The sequence below is a fragment of the Macaca fascicularis genome, chromosome 1, assembly GCF_037993035.2.
Source record: "Macaca fascicularis isolate 582-1 chromosome 1, T2T-MFA8v1.1".
NCBI lineage: Eukaryota > Metazoa > Chordata > Mammalia > Primates > Cercopithecidae > Macaca > Macaca fascicularis.
In genome coordinates this window covers 83,802,346-83,823,228 of record NC_088375.1, presented here as the reverse complement: position 1 = coordinate 83,823,228, position 20,883 = coordinate 83,802,346, and the positions used below count along the sequence as shown (strand labels likewise).

The 20,883-nt window shown below is 50.7% G+C and overlaps 1 protein-coding gene across 6 annotated transcripts; it reads left to right on the top strand.

Annotated features, from left to right (window-relative positions):
* The first annotated feature begins 6,971 nt into the window (after positions 1–6,971).
* Positions 6,972–11,666, top strand: PYCR2 (pyrroline-5-carboxylate reductase 2). Of its 6 annotated transcripts, none has more exons than XM_045397754.2 (8): positions 6,972–7,146; positions 7,500–7,570; positions 7,735–7,811; positions 9,199–9,378; positions 9,503–9,724; positions 9,938–10,030; positions 10,204–10,367; positions 10,954–11,666. In XM_045397754.2, the coding sequence occupies exons 4-8, from the start codon at positions 9,202–9,204 to the stop codon at positions 11,117–11,119; spliced, it is 822 nt and encodes a 273-aa protein (XP_045253689.1). In that variant the 5' UTR covers positions 6,972–7,146; positions 7,500–7,570; positions 7,735–7,811; positions 9,199–9,201; the 3' UTR covers positions 11,120–11,666. The 6 variants fall into 6 exon arrangements, with proteins under 6 accessions (XP_045253689.1, XP_045253696.1, XP_015306117.1 ...); XM_045397761.3 differs by having other exon boundaries at positions 6,972–7,229; XM_065542657.1 differs by lacking the exon at positions 6,972–7,146 and adding an exon at positions 7,282–7,362.
* Positions 11,667–20,883: the final 9,217 nt, after the last annotated feature.

Genomic DNA, 20,883 nt, shown 5'->3' with positions numbered 1-20,883 from the left:
AGAAGGGGGATGTCAAAGAGATCTGAAGCAGGAGAAGGACTTGCCCTGCCATAGCTGGTTTGAAGATGAGGGAGGCCATGAGCTAGGGAAAGTGAGTGGCCTCTAAAAGGTGGACTGACTCCCGGCTGATAGCCAGCAAGGAAAGGGGACCTCAGTTCTGCACCCACACGGAAGTGAATTCTGCCAATACTTGAATGAGTCTGAAGGTGGATCCTCCCCCAGAGCCTCCAGATAAGAGCCCAGATCATCAGGTGACGTGGGGATTTGTCTTTGTGAGACCTGGAGCAGAGAAACCAGCTGAGGCTACTCAGACTGTTTTTTTGTTTTGTTTTGCTTTGTTTTGTTTTATTTTAAAGACAGGGTCTCACTGTCACCCAGACTGGAATACAGTGGCACAATCATAGCTCACTGCAGCCTCGATCTCCCAGGCTCAAGTGATCCTCCCCTCTCACCCTCCCCAAGTAGCTGGGACTACAGACTCACACCACCATACTGGCTAATTTTTAAAATTTTTGTAAAGACAGGGGTCTCCCTATGTTGCCCAGGATAGCCTCAAACTCCTGGGCTCAAGTGGTCCTCCCACCTTGGCCTCCCAAAGTGCTGGGATTGTAGGCGTGAAGCCACTGTACCTGGCTCCTAGTCAGACTTCAAATCTACAAAATGTGAGATAAAGTTTTTTCATTTTAAGCAGCTAAATTTGTGATGAATTAATACAGCAGCAATAGAAAATTAATATAGATAATGGAATAAGTAAGCCAAACATCTAATGGGATAAGTAAGCCAAATCCCATTAGAAGTGGGATGTAATTACAATTTTTTTCACTTAAAAGGTGAAATAAAGGGCCAGGTGCAGTGGCTCAAGCCTGTAATGCCAGCACTTTGGGAGGCCAAAGCAGGCAGATTGCTTGAGCCTGGGAGTTCAAAACCAACTCGTACAACATAGTGAGACCATCCCCATCGTCCATACTTTAAAAGATACAAAAAATTAGCCAGGAGTAGTAGTTGTAGTCCCAGCTACTTGGCAGGCTGAGGCGGGAGGAGTGTTTGAGCCTGGGAGGTTGAGGCTGCAGCGAGCTGTGATGGTGCCACTACACTTTAGCCTGGGTGACAGAGCAAGAACTTGTCTCAAAAAAGAAAGAAAGAAAGAACATTAAAGATAATTTTTAATGTATTGAAAACCACCCATAATCCCACCATCCTAAAACAAAATGGTTTTTGCATATCACATGTTTCCATGCAGCATGAGTAAATACTTATTTTTAAAGATCAAGGTTTTGGCTGGGCACCATAGTTCACGCCTATAATCCCAGCACTTTGGGAGGCTGAGGCAGGTGGATCACGAGGTCAGGAGATCGAGACCATCCTGGCCAACATGGTGAAACCCCATCTCTACTAGAAAAAAAAAATACAAAAATACAAAAAATTAGCTGGGCGTGGTGGTGGGTGCCTGTAGTCCCAGCTACTTGGGAGGTTGAGGCAGGACAATGGTGTGAACCTGGGAGGCAGAGCTTGCAGTGAGCCACGATCATGCCACTGCCCTCCAGCCTGGGCGACAGGGCGAGACTCATCTCAAAAAAAAAAAAATTAAGGTTTTGGCCAGGCATGGTGGCTCACCTTGTAATCCCAGCACTTTGGGAGGCCAAGACAGGTGGATCACCTGAGGTCAGGAATTTGAGACCAGCCTGGCCAACATGGTGAAACCCCGTTTCTACTAAAAATACAAAAATTAACTGGGTGTGGCGGTGCATACCTGTAGTCCCAGCTCTTCAGGAGGCTGGGGCAGGAGAATTACTTGAACCTGGGAGGTGGAGGTTGTAGTGTGCCAAGACTGCACCACTGTACTCCAGCCTGGGTGACAAAGCTAGACTCCATCTCAAAAAAAAAAAAGGGGGGCTTCTTTCTTTTCTTTTTTTTTTTTTTGAGACAGGGTCTCACCCTGTTGATCAGGCTAGAGTGCAGTGGCAGGATCTTAGCTCACTGTAACCTCCACCTCCCAGGTTCAACTGATCCTCCACCTCAGCTTCCTGAGTAGCTGGGACTACAGGCACGTACCACCACACCTGGCTAATTTTTTATTTTTATTATTTATTTATTTATGTGTTTGTTTTGGTAGAGACAGGGTTTTGCCATGTTGCCCAGGATGGTCTCGAACTCCTGAGCTCAAGCGATCCGCCTGCCTCAGCCTTCCAAAGTATTGGAATTACAGGCATGAGCCACTGTGCCCGGCCAAAATCAAGTTTTAATGTGCCTACTGCATAGGAGAAAGAAGCGAAGAGAGTTACACTCCAAAAGGGTCACATTGGTTCTAAATCTGTGTGGTAGGATTGAAAACAACGTTTTTCCATCTGTTCTCTCTCTCTCTTTTTTTTTTTTTTTTTTTTTTTTTGCAGACTGTCACTCTGTCGCCCAGGCTGAAGTGCAGTGGCACAATCTCGGCTCACTGTAACCTCTGCTTCCTGGGTTCAAGCGATTCTTGTGCATCAGCCACCAGAATAACTGGCAGTACAAGCATAGACCATGATGCCCGGCTAATTTTTGTATTTTTAGTAGAGACACGGTTTTGCCACGTTGGCTAGGCTTGTTTGGAACTCCTGTTTTCAAATGATCACCTGTCTTGTTCTCCCAAAGTGCTGGGATTACAGGCATGAGCCACTGTACCCGGCCTTCCATTTGATCTCATTTCTATTTTTTCTAAAATAAACACATATCATTTATGCAATAACAAAAAGAATGCAAAAATGCACTCAAAAATGTGCCTCTTTGGAGAGGCTCCTAGGACACGGAGGATTGAGGGCCAAGGCACTCGCCATCTGTTTATCTGGGAGCAGCACAGGCTTTTCTCTCATTTCCTAGGTCATCTCAGTTTTTAGGAGAGACTGGCCTGCTGTTTAGAGATAGGAGAGACTGGCCTGCTGTTTAGAGGGAGGCCCTGAGGCCCTGATAGTGAAGAAGCAGAAGAAGTAGACAGAAGTGAAGCAGCATCCATTTTGTCTGAGACAGCTGGAGGGGGCCATCAGGCAGGACAGAGGGGAGTGAAGAGGGAGGAAGGGCACGAACAGCTGAACATGACTGGTGGATGAGAGGATGGGAGTAGAGGGGTGAAGGTGGGCAGTCCTGGCAGCCTTGTGGATATGTCTGTTCAGAGACAGCAAAAGAGTAGTGGGTGCCCAAGGAGACAAGTGCCAGCAGAGACTGAGTATGTCCCATGGCAGGATGGCAGTGCAAGGCTAGGGGTGTCCTTTAGGGTGGCTGGGTGGGAATGAAGGGCTTCCCCTCTCCTCTCCTCAACTTCGGTTCAGAGGAACTCCACAGGTATCAGATGTGATTGCCTTGGAAACCAAGGCAGAGGCCACAGCACGGAGAAATGGGTCTTTAGAGTCAGCAAGGTCATTAAAAGAGAATAAAATGGGCTTATCTACATATGAAATAGGTAACAGACTGGCTGCAGTGGCTCATGCCTGTAATCCTAACACTGGGAGGCGGAGGAGGGAGGATTGCTTGAGGTCAAGAGTTCAAGATCAACCTAGACTGACATAGTGAGACCTCATCTCTATTATATTTTATATATATATATATATATATTTGTTTTTTTCTGTTTTCTTACTTTGTTTTTATTTTTTGTCATTGTTTTCTCTTTTGTTCTTTTTTATTTCCATTTTATTTTTTTTTAAAATAAAATATAATAGATAAACTTTGTATATATAAACTTTAAACTCTGGAGATGAAAAAATAATAGATCAAAACTACCACAGGAAAGAACAATTTGTGGTCAGTGACTCACTTGCTGCCCTAAGTCCAAACTGAGGGGAGCAAGTGCCTTTGCTACTCTGTCTCTTATGTGGCCAGTCCTGGCTGGGGATCAAGCCAACACTGGGGGTCACCAACATGGCCTCTTTTTTTTTTTTTAGACAAGAGTCTCACACTGTCACTCAGGTTGGAGTGCAATGGCATGACCTTGGCTCACTGCAATCTCCACCTCCCGGGTTCAAGCAATTCTCCTGCCTCAGCCTCCTGAGTAGCTGAGATGACAGGTGCCCGCCACCATGCCCGGCTGTATTTTTAGTAGAGATAGGGTTTCACCATGTTGGCCAGGCTGGTCTCAAACTCCTGACCTCAGGTGATCCATTCGCCTCAGCCTCCCAAAGTGCTGGGATTACAGGCATAAGCCACCGCACCTGGCCATCCTTTCTTAGGCTTTTGCAGTTCTCCTATTTCACCCTGGCTCCTGGAAGTGGAAGCGAGAGATATCAAGGCAAGGCAACCAGGGATGGGTTTTTGTGAGGGGTCGGAAAGGAGTGAGACACAAGTGTCCCTCACACCCCACTCCAAAGCACGCATTCAGCTTCAGCACAACCTCCTGGATTGGAGGTCAGATCCAGAGCTCCCCACAGCCAGGAAAAGCAAAGGGCCCTGCAGTGCCCTGGTGGACTATGGGGAGGGTGAGTATCCTGCAGAGGAGCAGGCAGCATTAGGAAGCTGTGAAGGAGGGTAGACCCCGAACTTCCTCACTACCTGACAAAGACTCCTCTACAACAAAAGGGAGGCCAAATGCAGGCAAACAGAAATGAGACAAGGAGAAGAGAAGTGCTGGCAGCACAGTGTTCTAGCTCCATTCCTGAGGTCCTGCACTCTGTAGGTGCCCCTTCTGGTCTGTGAGCGCCCCTGTGCCTCTCCCAAGCACTGTACAGAAGTCCCCCTTTTCCTTCAGCCAGTTTGAACTGCTGGGTTTCTGGTTTCAGAGCTTTATGCTGGTAACCATTAGGCTATGTCGCAACATGGCAGCTATGAGAGCTCTTTTTTTTTTTTTTTTTTGAGACGGAGTCTTGCTCTGTCACCCAGGCTGGAGTGCAGTGGCCGGATCTCAGCTCACTGCAAGCTCCTCCTCTCGGGTTCACGCCATTCTCCTGCCTCAGCCTCCCGAGTAGCTGGGACTACAGGCACCCGCCACTTCGCCCGGCTAGTTTTTTGTATTTTTTAGTAGAGACGGGGTTTCACCGTGTTAGCCAGGATGGTCTTGATCTCCTGACCTCATGATCCGCCCGTCTCGGCCTCCCAAAGTGCTGGGATTACAGGTTTGAGCCACCGCGCCCGGCCTATGAGAGCTCTTAAAGCCCCAAACCACTGGACCTTACAAATCTCACTTCTGGGAGTCACATTAAGAAAATAATGAGTCAGGCAAAGATTTTATCACAATAGTATGAACAAAACTTTAAAAAATTGAAGGCCGGGAGCGGTGGCTCATGTCTGTAATCCCAGCACTCTGGGAGGCCGAGGTGGGTGGATCACGAGGTCAGGAGTTCGAGACCAGCCTGGCCAACATGGTGAAACCCCATCTCTACTAAAAATACAAACTTTGGCCGGGTGTGGTGGCGCATGCCTGTAATCCCAGGTACTCGGGAGGCTGAGACAGGAGAATCCCTTGAATCCGGGAGGTGGAAGTTGCAGTGAGCTGAGATGGTGCCACTTCACTCCAGCCTGGGTAACAGAGACTCCGCCTCAAAAACAAATAAATAGGCCGGGCGCAGTGGCTCACACCTGTAATCCCAGCACTTTGGGAGGCCGAGGCGGGCGGATCACCTCAGGTCGGGAGTTCAAGATCAGCCTGACCAACATGGAGAAACCCTGTCTCTACTAAAAATACAAAAAATTAGCTGGGCGTGGTGTCACATGCCTGTAATCCCAGCTACTCGGGAGGCTGAGGCAGGAGAATCGCTTGAACCCGGGAGGTGGAGGTTTCGGAGAGCTGAGATCGTGCTATTGCATTCCAGCCTGGGCAACAAGAGCGAAATTCCGTCTCAATAAATAAATAAAACAGAAATAGAGCATTATTTTCCTTAATAGTTAATATTATATTTGGTCCTCACTTTAAAAGGTGCACAAACTGAGGGCCTGGGGACTTGCTCAGGGAAGCTCACAGAAAGCAGCCCCTCGCCTGGAAGTGGGGGTGTGCATTACACGAAAAGGACTAGAAAAGCTAGTAAAGACCATGGGAACTAAGGGTCCCCAGCTCTTCTGAGTCCTCTAGGAACGCCACCTTCTTTCTCTCTATGTCATTTTTCCCTGCGGCCTCTTATATTTACTACTGATGGAAAAGGAAACATCACATTGGTGGAGCTTTTTAAAGCAAGAGACAGGTCGGGCGCGGTGGCTCATGCCTATAATCCCAGCACTTTGGGAGGCCGAGGCGGGCGGATAACCTGATGTCAGGAGTTGAAGACCAGCCTGACCAACACGGTGAAGCCCAGTCTCTACTAAAAATACAAAAATGATCCGGTCGTGGTGGCGGGCGCCTGTAATCTCAGCTACTCGGGAGGCTGAGGCAGAAGAATCGCTTGAACCCGGGAGACGGAGGTTGCAGTGAGCCGAGACAGTGCCACTGCACTCCAGCCTGGGTAACAAGAGTGAAACTCCGTCTCAACAACAACAACAAAAAAGGCAAGTGACAGCAAGGGGCGGAGGGCGCGGGCTCGCGAAAGAGTCGAAGACTCGAACTTGTCCTTCTTGTCTCTAGTTTGGACAAATTCGCGGGAACCACTCAAGTTCAAGTGAATAAGCGGTGGCTGACCACCCTGGTGCCGCCTCTCCGCCACCCTGTCTGAACCTACGCCAGGAGGGCCTCGTTCATCCCCGCAAATCGGCAACCTAGAGAACTCCTCTGGGCCATGAGAGGCATCTGATGGCCAGCGCCAGAAATAATATTAGCCAGGCCTGTGTCGGGCCTCAGCCCTGAGCCTGAGGTGGCTTAGGGACAACGACCTCAGCCTTGAGGTGGAGGGGGGCGTCTGGCGTCCCTCGGCCTGCGGGCGCCCAAAGCTCACGCCTAGCTGCCACAGGAGCTTCCGGGACTAGAGCCCGGAGTTCCGCCCACCAGTTGCGAGCGGAAGAGGCGGATACGCGGCCCGTGCGCGGCCGCGGATTGGCCCGCCCCGAGATCCTGGTTGCGGATTAGTAGTCCGGCGGGGCGGGGCCACATGGCCTAAGGGGCCCGGGAGATACCTGCTGGAGGAGTCCAGTGTTGCACCATCCCAGAAACTGCTGTTAGCCCGCCCTCGCTCGGCGCGCCGCCCGTTGGCCCCTGCGCTGTCCGCCCTTCCCCTAGCGTTATTTCCGGGCCCGCGCTGAGGAGGTTCCTGCGGCTGCCAGGAGGTGTGAGCCGCGGACCATGAGCGTGGGCATTATCGGAGCCGGCCAGCTGGCCTATGCTCTGGCGCGGGGCTTCACGGCCGCAGGCAAGCTCGTGGAGGCGGGAGGCGGCTTCGCGGGCAGTCCCGAGGCCCGAGTGGGGCTCCGCCCCACCGGCATGAGAGAATGAAAGGGGTGTTTGCGTCCGGTGGGGTAGATGAGACTCTGGTTGAGCAGCAAGTGCGTCTTCTGTCCTCGTAGAGGGTTCATGGGGAGAGGCAGACTGGCACTGTTAGGGCGGCTCTGGGTTTTAGAGCCAGGTAAAGCGTGATAACGGGCTGGACCGACCCCTAGTTAAAAAGCTCTGTCTTCTGCAGGTATCGTGTCGGCTCACAAGATAATAGCCAGCTCTCCGGAAATGAACCTGCCCACGGTGTCGGCCCTCAGGGTAGGTGGAGCGGGGCGGAGTGGGAAGCGGGTGGAGGCCCTGGAAAAGGATGACCTGAGATGAAGTGAGTCCGTCCGTCCGTCCCTGCGCCCAAGTGCTGGTCTTTGGCCGGCGGTGACCTTCACTCCAGGAACATCACAAGCTTTCCACCTTCTCTTGGGCAGCTCAGTGTGGTGGGAACACCAGGGCAGACACACTGGGGGTCAGATCCAGACACTGGAGTGGTAGAGGATCAACTGAGGTAATTATATGATGAAAGTACCTGGCACATAGTAGGTACCCAATAAACACTCATTTAAAAAGAATTTTTTTTTTTTTTTTTTTTTTTTTTTTTTTGAGACGGAGTCTCGCTCTGTCGCCCAGGCTGGAGTGCAGTGGCGCAATCTCGGCTCACTGCAAGCTCCGCCTCCCGGGTTCACGCCATTCTCCTGCCTCAGCCTCCCGAGTAGCTGGGACTACAGGCGCCCACAACCGCGCCCGGCTAATTTTTTGTATTTTTAGTAGAGACGGGGTTTCACTGTGGTCTCGATCTCCTGACCTTGTGATCCGCCCGCCTCGGCCTCCCAAAGTGCTTGGATTACAGGCGTGAGCCACCGCGCCCGGCAAGAATTTTTTTCAGACAGGGTCTTACTCTGTCACCCAGGCTGGAGTGCAGTGGCGCGATCTCAGTTCACTGCAACCTCTGCCTCCCGAGTTCAAGCGATCCTCCCACCTCAGCCTCCCAAGTAGCTGGGATTACAGACACCTACCACGCTCGGCTAATTTTTGTATTTTTAGTAGAAAATACTGTTGGCCAGGCTGGTCTCAAACTCCTGGCCTCAAATTATCTGCCCGCCTCGGCCTCCCAAAGTGCTGGGATTACAGGGGTGAGCACACTCAGCCATTTTTCTTAATAGGCTAGTTGTATGACCTTAAAGTACTCAGCTACTTTGAGGCTATTTCCTCATTTTACAACAGTGGCCACTTTGCTGTTATTCTGAGTTGTGAATGAGCATATTGGGAAGAATCTGGTGAGTTAGTTGTTCTGCTCTCCAAAAACATATTCCAAGTCTTCACCCAAAACCTGTGCTCTGTGGGAAAGGATGGTTGATGAGGCAGGTGACAGGCAGTGTCTGTGCCTAGGGTGGGCTGATGTCCCTAGCACTGGAGGGTCCTACTTCTCAGTTTGGAGTCATAGAGGAATGGATGACTTCCAGCCTAGCCCTGGACCGCGTGGAGACTGTGTGGTCCCCAGGAACAAGCGGCCAGAGTTAGGATGGGGCCTGACTCAGCTGTTCTTCTGATGACCAGGTATTAGCATTTCCCTTTGCCCTGCTACTTTTCATCATAGGGCCTTCTTACCTAGCAGAGGAGTGCCTTAGATGCCAGAAGATTGGCAGGGAAGAAGGGCAGCCACTTCGTGGTTACCATGGAGAAGCTTGTCATCCTCCAAGCCTATGCTTACTTGTCCAGTAGCAACAATAGGAAACTATATCATGTGGGATAGGGGCAGAACCCTGAGGGCATATAGCTAAGAATTCCAGACTGCATCTGGCAGAATGGGTTTGGTAGGGGTTCAGCTGCTCCCTGGGAGGCCTTGGCATAGCCAGGCTGCTCCAGCACTGTGAGCTGGGAGTTTCCTCTTGCAGAAGATGGGTGTGAACCTGACACGCAGCAACAAGGAGACAGTGAAGCACAGCGACGTCCTGTTTCTGGCCGTGAAGCCACATATCATCCCCTTCATTCTGGATGAGATTGGGGCCGATGTACAAGCCAGACACATCGTGGTCTCCTGTGCGGCTGGTGTCACCATCAGCTCTGTGGAGAAGGTGCCCATCTCAGCCCTGATGCCCCTTGTGTGAGGGGAGGGTTGACCCAGGAATGGCAGCTAATGGGTGGGTGCTGATGGGAGCTGTGCGCTGGCCACTCACTCGACTCTCTCCCTCACCCTAGAAGCTGATGGCGTTCCAGCCAGCCCCCAAAGTGATTCGCTGCATGACCAACACACCTGTGGTAGTGCGGGAAGGCGCTACAGTGTACGCCATGGGCACCCATGCTCTGGTGGAGGATGGGCAGCTCCTGGAGCAGCTCATGAGCAGCGTGGGCTTCTGCACTGAGGTGGAAGAGGACCTCATCGATGCCGTCACGGGGCTCAGTGGCAGCGGGCCTGCCTATGTGAGGCCCTCATTTGCTCGCTCAGCCTTCCAGGAACCCAGGCAGCAAGTTGGGCTGGCAGGCAGGCTTGGACTGGGGGTGGCGCCCACCTCTTGGGCACAGCCGGCTGGTACAGGATGCTGACCCTTGGAGCTAGTTCCAGTCATCAGAAAGCAGACCTTAGGAAAGGTCCTTCCGTGCGTTTGGCCTGGGTCTTAGTGAGTGTCTCCACAGGCATTCATGGCTCTGGATGCATTGGCTGATGGTGGGGTGAAGATGGGTTTGCCACGGCGCCTGGCAGTCCGACTCGGGGCCCAGGCCTTGCTGGTCAGTATCCTTCCCCCCAGGACCAGGGTGTGGAATGGGGGTTCTTGTGCATCACTGAGCTGGGGCGGGAGTTGGTTGGGAAGCTGGGGTAGCAGTTGGGCAGGAGCAGTGGGTGTGGGGAAGCCTGTTCCAAAGTACACTAGCAGCTTTCTCCTATGTGCCCTTCCCCATAGGGAGCTGCCAAGATGCTGCTGGACTCAGAGCAGCATCCATGCCAGCTCAAGGACAATGTCTGCTCCCCTGGGGGAGCCACCATCCATGCCCTGCACTTTCTGGAGAGTGGGGGCTTCCGCTCTCTGCTCATCAATGCAGTTGAGGCCTCCTGTATCCGAACACGGTGAGTCCATCCCGCTGACCTCTGTCCCACGCCCTTCACTCCTAGTTGGTCCCTGGGCTGGGTTGAGCACCACTGGCAGAACCTGCTGTCTTGGGTCCCATTTAGCAGTGCTGGAGTCTGTGCTCTGTTAATAACCACAACTTAGTAGATTTTGTTTACCTAAGAGTTTGCAAGCCTTACTTCACTTAATTCTCACTGCATTTCAGATAGCTAGGATTAACTTTGACTTATAGATGGGAAGTTGAGGCTCAGAGACAATTTTCCCAAGGTCAAACAGCTAAAAAGTGATGGAGACAGGATTCTAATTTGAGTCTATGACTCCAAACCCTGTCACTGTCCCCATATGATCACAGATACCACTTGGGGCTCTATGTCTAGCTCAGATCAAACAAGATAAATAAGACAAACCCATACTTAGTTAACTAGTACTTCTTAGAAGTACTAGTTGGGAAGTGTTTGTCTTGGGGCTCTAATTTTTGGTGGTGTCAGATCAACAAGCTTGAGGGTTGTGTGGGTAGTGGAGACTCAAAGCTCTGGCCCCAGGGCTTATTGTCTTCCTTCGGTCCTTCTGGGGTTTTGTCTACAGAGAGCTACAGTCCATGGCCGACCAAGAAAAGATCTCCCCAGCTGCCCTTAAGAAGACGCTCCTAGACAGAGTGAAGCTGGAATCCCCCACAGTCTCCACACTGACCCCCTCCAGCCCAGGGAAGCTCCTTACAAGAAGCCTGGCCCTGGGTGGCAAGAAGGACTAAGGCAGCGTCTACCCCCTCTGTGATTTAGAGCCCTCAGTTGAGAGCCCCTGCCCCACCCCCTCCATTGCTCCTCCTCACCTTTGCAAGGAGAAAGCAGGCTCAGGTAGTTTTCAGGGCTTTGTGATAAAACCTCCTTAAATCTGTTCAGACCAAGCAGTGTGAGCTTCCTCTCCTGTCCCATGTTGGAAGATGCTCTGAAGGGGTGGTAGATGCTGGAAGCCAGACACAACCCTGCATACCCCACTCAATTGGCGGAAGCTGGGGCTGGGACTGGAGTCAGCCCAGCTGGGAGGAAGGGCTGGGGAGGATCTGCAGCTGAAGCCCAAGGCAGGGCTAGTTTGATGCCAAGGCAAAGTGGTGAGAGAGAAAATAGGAAAGGGGCTTTTCTCTGAATTGGTAAATGGGAAAGAAGTGAGCAACTTAAGATTGTCACCATCACAAGTGTACAGGATTAGACTGTGTTTATATTTAACTCTTGCTTCATAGGTGTACCATTTAATGCTAAGTTTAACTGCTTTAATAAAGTTTAATAAAGTTTATTTTTAAATATCTTGCTTTTGTTAGGCTTAATCTTAAATAATCATCCTGGAGAACTCGACGCCCTTGTGAGGTCCTCGCCGCTTCTCTGCAAGAGCACTGTCCGAGGGCTAGAAGTAGGGATGAGAGGAATAAGGGGCCAGGCCCTTGGTCTGGATCAAGGTGTTGTTCTAGAATGAGCCAAAGCTAATGACAGGGAAGAGCCAAGTGGGCTGCATGAGTTGTGGGTCAGCAGCCCAGAATAAAGGAGAAAGCCATCTGCTTCGCTGTGGGGCAGGCACTGCTGAGCATTTGATCCTCACAGCTGCCCTCTGAAGGAAGAACTGTTCTTTTCTCACCTTATAGAAGATGTTGAGGCTGGCTGGGCGTGGTGGCTCATGCCCGTAATCCCAATACTTTGGGAGGCCAAGGCGGGCGTATCACGAGGTCAGATCGAGAACATCCTGGCTAACACAGTGAAACCCCGTCTGTACTAAAAATACCAAAAAAAAAAAAAATTAGCCGGGCGTGGTGGTGGGTGGCTGTAGTCACAGCTACTTGGGAGGCTGAGGCAGGAGAATGGCGTGAACCCGGGAGGCGGGGCTTGCAGTGAGCTGAGATCACACCACTGCACTCCAGCACGGGTGACAGAGCGAGAGTCCATCTCAAAAAAAAAAAAAGATGATGTCGAGGCCTAGAGGGATGAGCAACTTACCCCTAGTTGTACTACTGGTCAGTGGTGGGACTGTCTGTGTTCTTAGCTATCAATTCTGCAGCCTCCTAGAAGTAGCTGGGCATGCCATTCACACAGCCAGACATCCAGTGTTTCTCTAGGCAGGCCAGCGTGTGCCTGGTACTTGTTCCCGGGAGCTCCCTGCCTGTGCAGCAGGGCTGTTTGAAAAGGCGTGGGAGGCCGGGCACGGTGGCTCATGTGTGTAATCCCAGCACTTTGGGAGACCAAGGTGGGCATATCATGAGGTCAAGAGATCGAGACCATCCTGGCCCACATGGTGAAATCCCGTCTCTACTACAAATACAAAAATTAGCCAGGCATAGTGGTGTGTACCTGTAATCTCAGCTACTCGGGAGGCCGAGGCAGGAGAATTGCTTAAACCTGGGAGGTAGAGGTTGCAGTGAGCCAAGATTGTGCCACCGTACTGTACTCTATCCTGGTAAAAGAGCAAGACTCAATCTCAAAAAAAAAAAAAAAGAAAAGGCATGGGCATTGGCATCAGCATCAGCTCTGGGTTCAAATCTTAGATTCCCCTGCTTTCTACTCCACAGCCCTGGAGAAGTTACCGAATTTCTCTGATCTCAGGGTTTCATCCCTTATAAATATGGAGCCCATGCTTCATCAAAAGGTTGTGGTGGGTGTTAAATGAGACCGTGTGGCAGTGCTCAACAGAACATCTGGAACACCATGGCCCCTTTGTGTAAATGGTGTTCTTCCTTTACCCTCCTGCTGAGAAGAGAGGAGAGCCTTGTTCCATTCCACTGAGTCAGGGCAGCCCCCGTTCTAACTCCAAAACTGAGAGCACATGGGAAGTCCTTCTTCTGGGCCAACACAGCAAATGCAATACTAAAAACTCATTTAAAGCCCCCAGTATGTGGCAGGCACCTTGCAGACACTTCACATACAATCTCATGGCCTTAGGAGCTGGATATAATTTTTTTTTCCCCAGAAAAGTGAGGCTCAAAGAGGTTAAATACAAGTTGCCCAAAAAGATTTGAACAGACATTTCACCAAAGAAGATAAACAAATGGTGAAGAAGCACATGAAGATGCTCAATCTTAAAATAGTTATTAGGGAAATGCAAATCAAAGTCCAATGAGATACCACTTCACACCCACAAGTATGACTGTTCTTGGTTTAAAAAAAATAATAGCAAATGTTGGCAAGCATGTGGAGAAATTGGAACCCTTGTGCATTGCTGGTGGGGATGTATAATGATGCAGCCACTTTGGGAAACAGTCTAGCACTTCCTCAAAAGATTCAATAAGCTGGGTGTGGTGGTGCACGCCTGTAATCCCAACTACTTGGGAGGCTGAGAAGGGAGGATGGCCTGAGCCCAGGAGTTCAAATCCAGCCTGGGCAACATAGCAAGAGCCTACCTCTTAAAAAAAAGAGTTACCAAATGACTCAGCAATTTCACTCCAAGTTATACACTGAAGAGAAACACTTGCTTGTGAATGTTCATGATAGTGCTATTAAGTAGCCCCAAGGTAGAAATAACCCAATTGGTCATCAGCTGGTGAATGGGTAAATGTGTTACACCCACACAATGGAATACTCAGCAGTAAAAGAGATAAGAGTAGAGACACATGAACCTGTAAGACATGTTGAGTAAAAGAAGCCTGTCACAAAAGGCCATGTATTATATGATTCCATTTATATGAAATGTCCAAAAAATGCAAATCTATAGCGACAGAAATAGAGGTTGCCAGGGACTGTGGTGGCAATGGGAAGAGCGCAGAGTTTCTGTTGGAGCCATGGCAATGATGTAAAATAAGATCACAGTGATGGTTTGCACAACTCCGTACATATGGTCATTGAATTGTACACTTAAAATGGGTGAGTTTTATGACATGTAAATCATACACAATAATGTTTTTAAAAATGAAATAAGCTGCCCAAGTTTTAATTAGCTAAGAAGTGGTGCCAGGATTCAAATCTGTATCTGATGCCAAATCCTATCCTCTCTGTGCTAGGCCTGCTGGCAAGTCATCCTAGATGACAAGAGATTGTTCCCCACATTTTCCTCTCCTCCACCCCCTGCAAGGCCACCCCTTTCCCCAGACCTAAATATACCAACATACATTTACTGATGACCTACTAAGTGCCAGGCCCTGTCTTATGTCTTGGTGCATGGGGTCACCCTGGCTAAGGTGTGTCCTCACCTGCCGAGCACTGCTGCCCTTCCCTTCTGAACTTCAGTCAGGTATGATCAGGGCCAGATGGGAATGAGGGTGGCTGAGGCCCTGGTGCTGCTTCAGGGAGAGGAGGAGAGGGCCTTTCCTTGGAGAAAATTTCCAGTCATCTCTCCCCAAGACCTCAGGCCTGTCTGGGGAGGCCAGGAAGTACCCAGGACTTCCCCCTCCCAGCTGCCCACCTTCTCACAGGGCTGATGAGCCTTGGGGCCAGAGCTGCCAGCAGTCAGTGAGGGCTGGCAACTCCCTGAGGTAGTCAAGAGAGCCCCCAATGTGTCAGGCCCCAGACAGAGGCACTAGAGCTTGCATTCTAGTCTCATCAGGTGTCCAAGCCACCAGGAAAGCATCCAGATACCCCTGCAAGAGCTGGCATTGGGGGTTAGCACAGCCTTTTCACTAAGGATTTGCTGAATGCTCCTCTCAGTGCCCTGTGAGGCCTGGGTTTGTCCTAGGCAGACCGTCTTGGCCCAGCGCGATGGCTCACGCCTGTCATCCTAGCGCTTTGGGAGGCCAAGGCAGGCAGGTTGCTTGAGACCAGGAGTTTGAGACCAGCCTGGGCAACATGGTGAAACCCTGTCTCTACCAAAAAAAAAGAAAAAAGAAAAAAAAATTAGCTAGGCATTGTGGTGCATGCCTGTGGTTCCAGCTACTAGGGATAGAGGTAGGAAGATTGCTTGAGTTCTTGAGGCAGAGGTCGCAGTGAGCCGAGATGGCATCACTGCACTGCAGCCTGGCCCACACCTGTCTGAACAACAACAAAAGACTGTCCTTGTTCAGAGTTGTTCAAGGGCTAAGAACAGATGTGGACACCACAATGTGGCAAACATGGGCAGCGAGAGAAGGCAGCCTGGAGTGGACTGAGAGTAGGGGAACATGCCGTTGGGAAAGACAGCCTCAACCTTTCTGCCTGCTCTGAGAGGCCACATGAGAATGGGCCTGGAACGTTCCTCACAAAGAGCTAAAGCATTCTCAAGCCTGTGGTGGACTTGTCACTTTGCATGGGCGCATCTTTGCTGTTTAGACTTGATGTATATTCCTTTAGTCTGCTAACGTGTGCATCACATGGCACCTGGCCAAGCCCACCACTATATCTGTTCCCGCTGGGGAGGGGCAAGGTCCTGCTGCTGCAGCACAGAGAGGTGTGTGCAGGCCAATGGTCCTGGGTCACTGCTGGGAGGGACCTGCTGACCATGGGGACCGACACCCACCACTGAAGCCGTGTTCACTGCTCTTCTCTAATATGGGTAAAGTGGAGTAGCCCGGGCTTGACTGTGCTGTTTCCCCTGGCAACTCCAGTAACGAGACTCAGTGAGCAGAAGTGCTAGGATTTCTGCTCCGATAATAGGCAACAGATGCCACTTGCTCACAGGAACCAGCCCCCTCTCCCTGTTCCCAGCTCCCTGCACTGCCCTCTTCTCAGGACCTGTGAGCAGCCCAGCCTTGAGTACCCCCCAATCCTGATTTCCCAGTGGGTGTCTCTTAGGACCCCAGAAGAATGCTTCCTTGCCCATTGCCTCCATGTTAATCCCCTGTAAAATGGGGCAAACTACTGCCCCAACTGTTAATGATCCTTACTTTGGGAAAGTGAGATTGAGATTGACTTTTCACTTAATTTCTTGATTTCTTTATTTTACTTTAGATTGTTGATTGCAGTAGGCAGGCATGATTTTGGTGGTTAAAAGATCTAAAGATTTTTCCCACTGCTCCCACTCATGGGGCATGCTAGAAAACAAACGCGCCCTCCCTCATCTCCTTCATCCTTCTTTCATCTCCTGTCTATGTGTGTCCCCTGCAACTGTTACTAAGCAACACTCTCCAAAGAAACACCGAGAGTCAGCCTGAGCTCAAGGGGCTGGCTGCGCTTTCCTTCACCATTCCAGGCAGGAGAGCTAGTCCTTTCTGCACATCTGAACAAAATACTTGTAAAGCCTTGACTTGTGTTCACTTTTACCAATAAACTAGTTGGAACACAGAAGTGGATATTGTGATTATATGAAGTCAGTAGCATTTTGAAAATGAAATACCCCTCTTTTCAAGGCCCAAGCCAGTGTGGGTAGTATACTACCTTTATGTAAGAAAGGGGGGAAATACAAAATTGGATAAAGAAACTCTAGAAGGATACACAAGAAACCACTAAAACAGCACCTGGTCGTGGGGGGCAGTGGGAATGTGGCAGATGGGGGCAGGGCAGGAGGGAGACCTTTCATTACACACCTCTTTGTACAGTATTGATTTAGGAATCACATGAGGGTATTGCTTAGTTACAAATGCATTTGGACAGCCTTTAGGGGGTGCCAGGCTGCCCTGGCCATGCGGTACTTAAGCAGGATGTGTGGCCCCACCTGGTCAGTCAAGGTGGGAGCACGTCCTGTGTGCCCTGCTTTGGCCTCGAGCTGTGTCTCAGAACACTCCGGCAGGAACACTTAGCACGAGAGCTGGGTTGCAGGCCATCTTCCTAGTCCTAGTGCATGGCACCCAGTAAACACAGCTGAACAAATGCTTGAATGAATGACAGCTCTTCTGCTTGAATGTCAGGTTGGGCTGTTACCTGAGTGCCCAATGAGGTCTCTGGTCTATTGGGATGAAAACTCTGTGCAACTCCCAGACTGTCCTTGGACCTGGTCATTCCTGGTTTGGTTTTTAAAATTATTAATTAATTAATTATTTTTTCACATGGAGCCCAGGCTGGAGTGCAGTGCAGATCTCGGCTCACTGCAACCTCCACCTCCCTGAATCAAGCGATTCTCTAATTTTTTGGGTATTTTTAATAGAGACGGGGCTTCCCTATGTTGGCCAGGCTGGTCTCAAACCCCTGACCTCGTGATCTGCCAGCCTGGGCCTCCCAAAGTGCTGGGAGTACAGGCATGAGCCACTGCGCCTGACCCTGGATTGTTTTTGACTTTCTTTTATTCAATCAGCAGGTGTTGACTAAGCACTGAAGGGCTGTGCTTGTGCCCAACTGGCTGGGATGTGGAGAAGCCTAGTACATTTCTGTCCTGGCGACTTTTTTTTTTTTTTTTTTTTTTGAGACAGAGTCTTGCTTTGTCACCCAGGCTGGAGTGCAGTGGCCGGATCTCAGCTCACTGCAAGCTCCGCCTCTCGGGTTCACGCCATTCTCCTGCCTCAGCCTCCCGAGTAGCTGGGACTACAGGCGCCCGCCACCTCGCCCGGCTCGTTTTTTGTATTTTTTTTTTTTAGTAGAGACGGGGTTTCACCGTGTTAGACAGGATGGTCTCGATCTCCTGACCTCGTGATCCGCCCGTCTCGGCCTCCCAAAGTGCTGGGATTACAGGCTTGAGCCACCGTGCCCGGCCTGTCCTGGCCACTTTGCCTCAGGGGTGCTTTATGAGTGTGCCTGCTCCTCCCGCTGTGTGTTACCCAAGAGCCTGTTCAGTATGTGGATACTTTAGACGCATCCTCCCCATTCTTACAGCTTCAGGCTGCTTCAGGTAACAGGGAAGTACCTCAGAAATATTCAAGTAAAAAGGGACTGGGGGCCGGGCGCGGTGGCTCAAGCCTGTAATCCCAGCACTTTGGGAGGCCGAGACGGGCGGATCACGAGGTCAGGAGATTGAGACCATCCTGGCTAACACGGTGAAACCCCGTCTCTACTAAAAATACAAAAAACTAGCCGGGCGAGGTGGCGGGCGCCTGTAGTCCCAGCTACTCGGGAGGCTGAGGCAGGAGAATGGCATAAACCCGGGAGGCGGAGCTTGCAGTGAGCTGAGATCCCGCCACTGCACTCCAGCCTGGGTGACAGAGGGAGACTCCGTCTCAAAAAAAAAAAAAAAAAAAAAAAGGGATTGAGATGGTTATCGAATTTATAACAGTTTTCCATTTTAGGAAGGATTATGTGGATAAACGTTCTGTCCTCCTTGAAAATAAGTGACTGAAAACACATGCTGGTGGGCTGCAGCAGAGCATGTGAGGTTTGGCTGGACATCAGAGACTTGTCAATTGAGGTACTTTGATATTGAGTGATGACGAGAGGCTGAGAAACCAGTGTGGGGTCCAGGCGCAGTGGCTCATGCCTGTAATCCCAGCACTTTGGGAGGCTGAGGCAGATGGCTCACTTGAGGTCAGGAGTTTGAGATCAGCCTGGCCAACATGGTGAAACCCCGTCTCTACTAAAAATACAAAAGTTAGCCCGGTGTGGTGGTGGGTGCCTGTAATCCCAGCTACTCAGAAGGCTGAGGCAGGAGAATCACTTGAACCCAGGAGGCTGAGGTTGCAGTGAGCCGAGGTGGCTCCATTGCACTCTGGCCCAGGCAACTGAGCAAGACTGCATCTCAAAAAACAAAACAAAACAAAGAGAAACCAGTGGGGGTATGTACCTCTCAGTTACTGCTCCACCCTGAATTCTAAGATGTGTGAATATGAAATTGGAATTTCATGTGTAGTATATTTTCCATTAAATTACAATAAATATTGTTTTCCTTCTACCAGTGTAGTTAATGAAATTCTGGTAACATTAAGAGCAAAGGCCTGAGTTCTAATCCTCACTGCCCAGGTGACCTCAGGCAAGTCATTAGTCTGCTTTGGTTTCAATTTATTATTTCATTAAAATGGGAAATAAATAATAATTGCTCACCCTTCTCTCAGGGTGGTCAGTTGCTTTGGGCAAGCTTTTGGGTAACCTGGGTCACTGTGCAGCCGGGAGGCCCCTGGGCAGGTGACCATGTTGCTCTGACACAATGCCTCCCCCTTCTACAATCTCACACACTGCAAGCTTTCGTCTTTCCTAATATGGGAAGCCCAGCCAATGCTCCTTGTCAAGCAACTTCTCGTATATGACTTGAAGTGTAGAAACTTTAAAAACAACCATGTGTCTTCTTTTTATGCACCAGATATGGTTTTATGCATGCAGGGCCCATGATCTCATTTAATCTTTAATAATTATGATGTTGTTATTAGGAAAACTGAGGCTGGAGAAGTTGGGAGCACAGCCAGTGAGGGGAAAGGCCTGGGTGCCAATCCAGGTATGTCTAAACCAAGACCCGTTTTCCAGTGCACTGACCTGACCTGCCATGTGCAGGCATTGCTGCCCTCACTGCTCTCACCGAGGGGTCCTCTGGCTGGAAAACAAGGAATGACCCCCCAAAACTAGGCTTCGTGAAAAGGTGGAGGTGTAGGCAGAGGGTGATGCTGTGGGGGTCCCTGGACAGTTACCTGGGAAGAAGGCCCAGAAAACAGAGGGGGTGGAGACTGGCCTCCATCTATCCTGCAGTGGTGTGGGGACCTTGCCTGAGTCACTGGGAAACCCACTCAGAGAAGCAAATATTTTAATTGTTTTTTGTTTTATGGAAACAAATATAACCATCATTACTATCTGCTCTTTGAATTAAGGGAAAGGAACAAGAAATGAGCATTTATAAAGTTATGTCATTGCCCTGATCCCCACATAATGCTCCCTTTGCCCTAAACAGTGTATCTCTCTGCTGAACCCCACGGCCTTCCCCAGTGCCCCACGCTGTTTTGCCCACGCCCCCTCTCCAGGGCTGCCTCCTCCTCTTCTCTCCCCAGCTCCTTCCCCCAGGCCCAGGGCCATTGGTCCTTGGCATCCTGAACTGTCAGTTATTTTCTCATGAACACAAGTCTGCTCTATAGTAGCGCTTCTGGGCTGACAAGGGGCTGTCACTCATCTCATCCAGCAGGAGTCCCACGGCGATCTGGAGGCAAGTAGAGAGGGGGCATCCCCATCCCTGTCCCCATCCCCATTCCCGTCCCCCACAGGAAGAACTCAAGGCACCCATCCAAGACTCAGCCTCCAGACTCGAGTCTTCTTTCCTGTTTTACCCACTCAGCTCACGGACGAGTTCCTAAGACCCTCGAGGACAGCATTGTATTTTTAGTAGAGACGGAGTTTCACCACATTGGCCAGGATGGTCTCGATGTCTTGACCTCGTGATCCGCCCGCCTCGGCCTCCCAAAGTGCTGGGATTACAGCCGTGAGCCACCGCGCCTAGCTAGTGACTCCTAAAAAACGTCCCTTCGCGGCTAACAAGGAGGACCTCCCCGCGCCGCCAGAGGGCGCCAGGCGCCACCGCCGAACTCCCCAGGCCGCCTACCCGGGCCGGGTTAGGGAGAAACTGGATGCAAACCCTAGCCCCCGCTGGGTGCCCACCTGCTAGTTGTGGCAGGTCATTTCCTGAGTTCACATAGCAAAGCAGTTCAGAGTTGGATAGAGGGGAAAGCGCTGGAATCCACACTCCGCTTCCCCACGCAACCTCACCTGTGGCCCCGGCAGCGCCCTCTGCACACGGGAGATCGGGCAGCTTAGCGGAGCTCCCCAGTCAGGGACTCAGGTCTCTCCAGGGGCC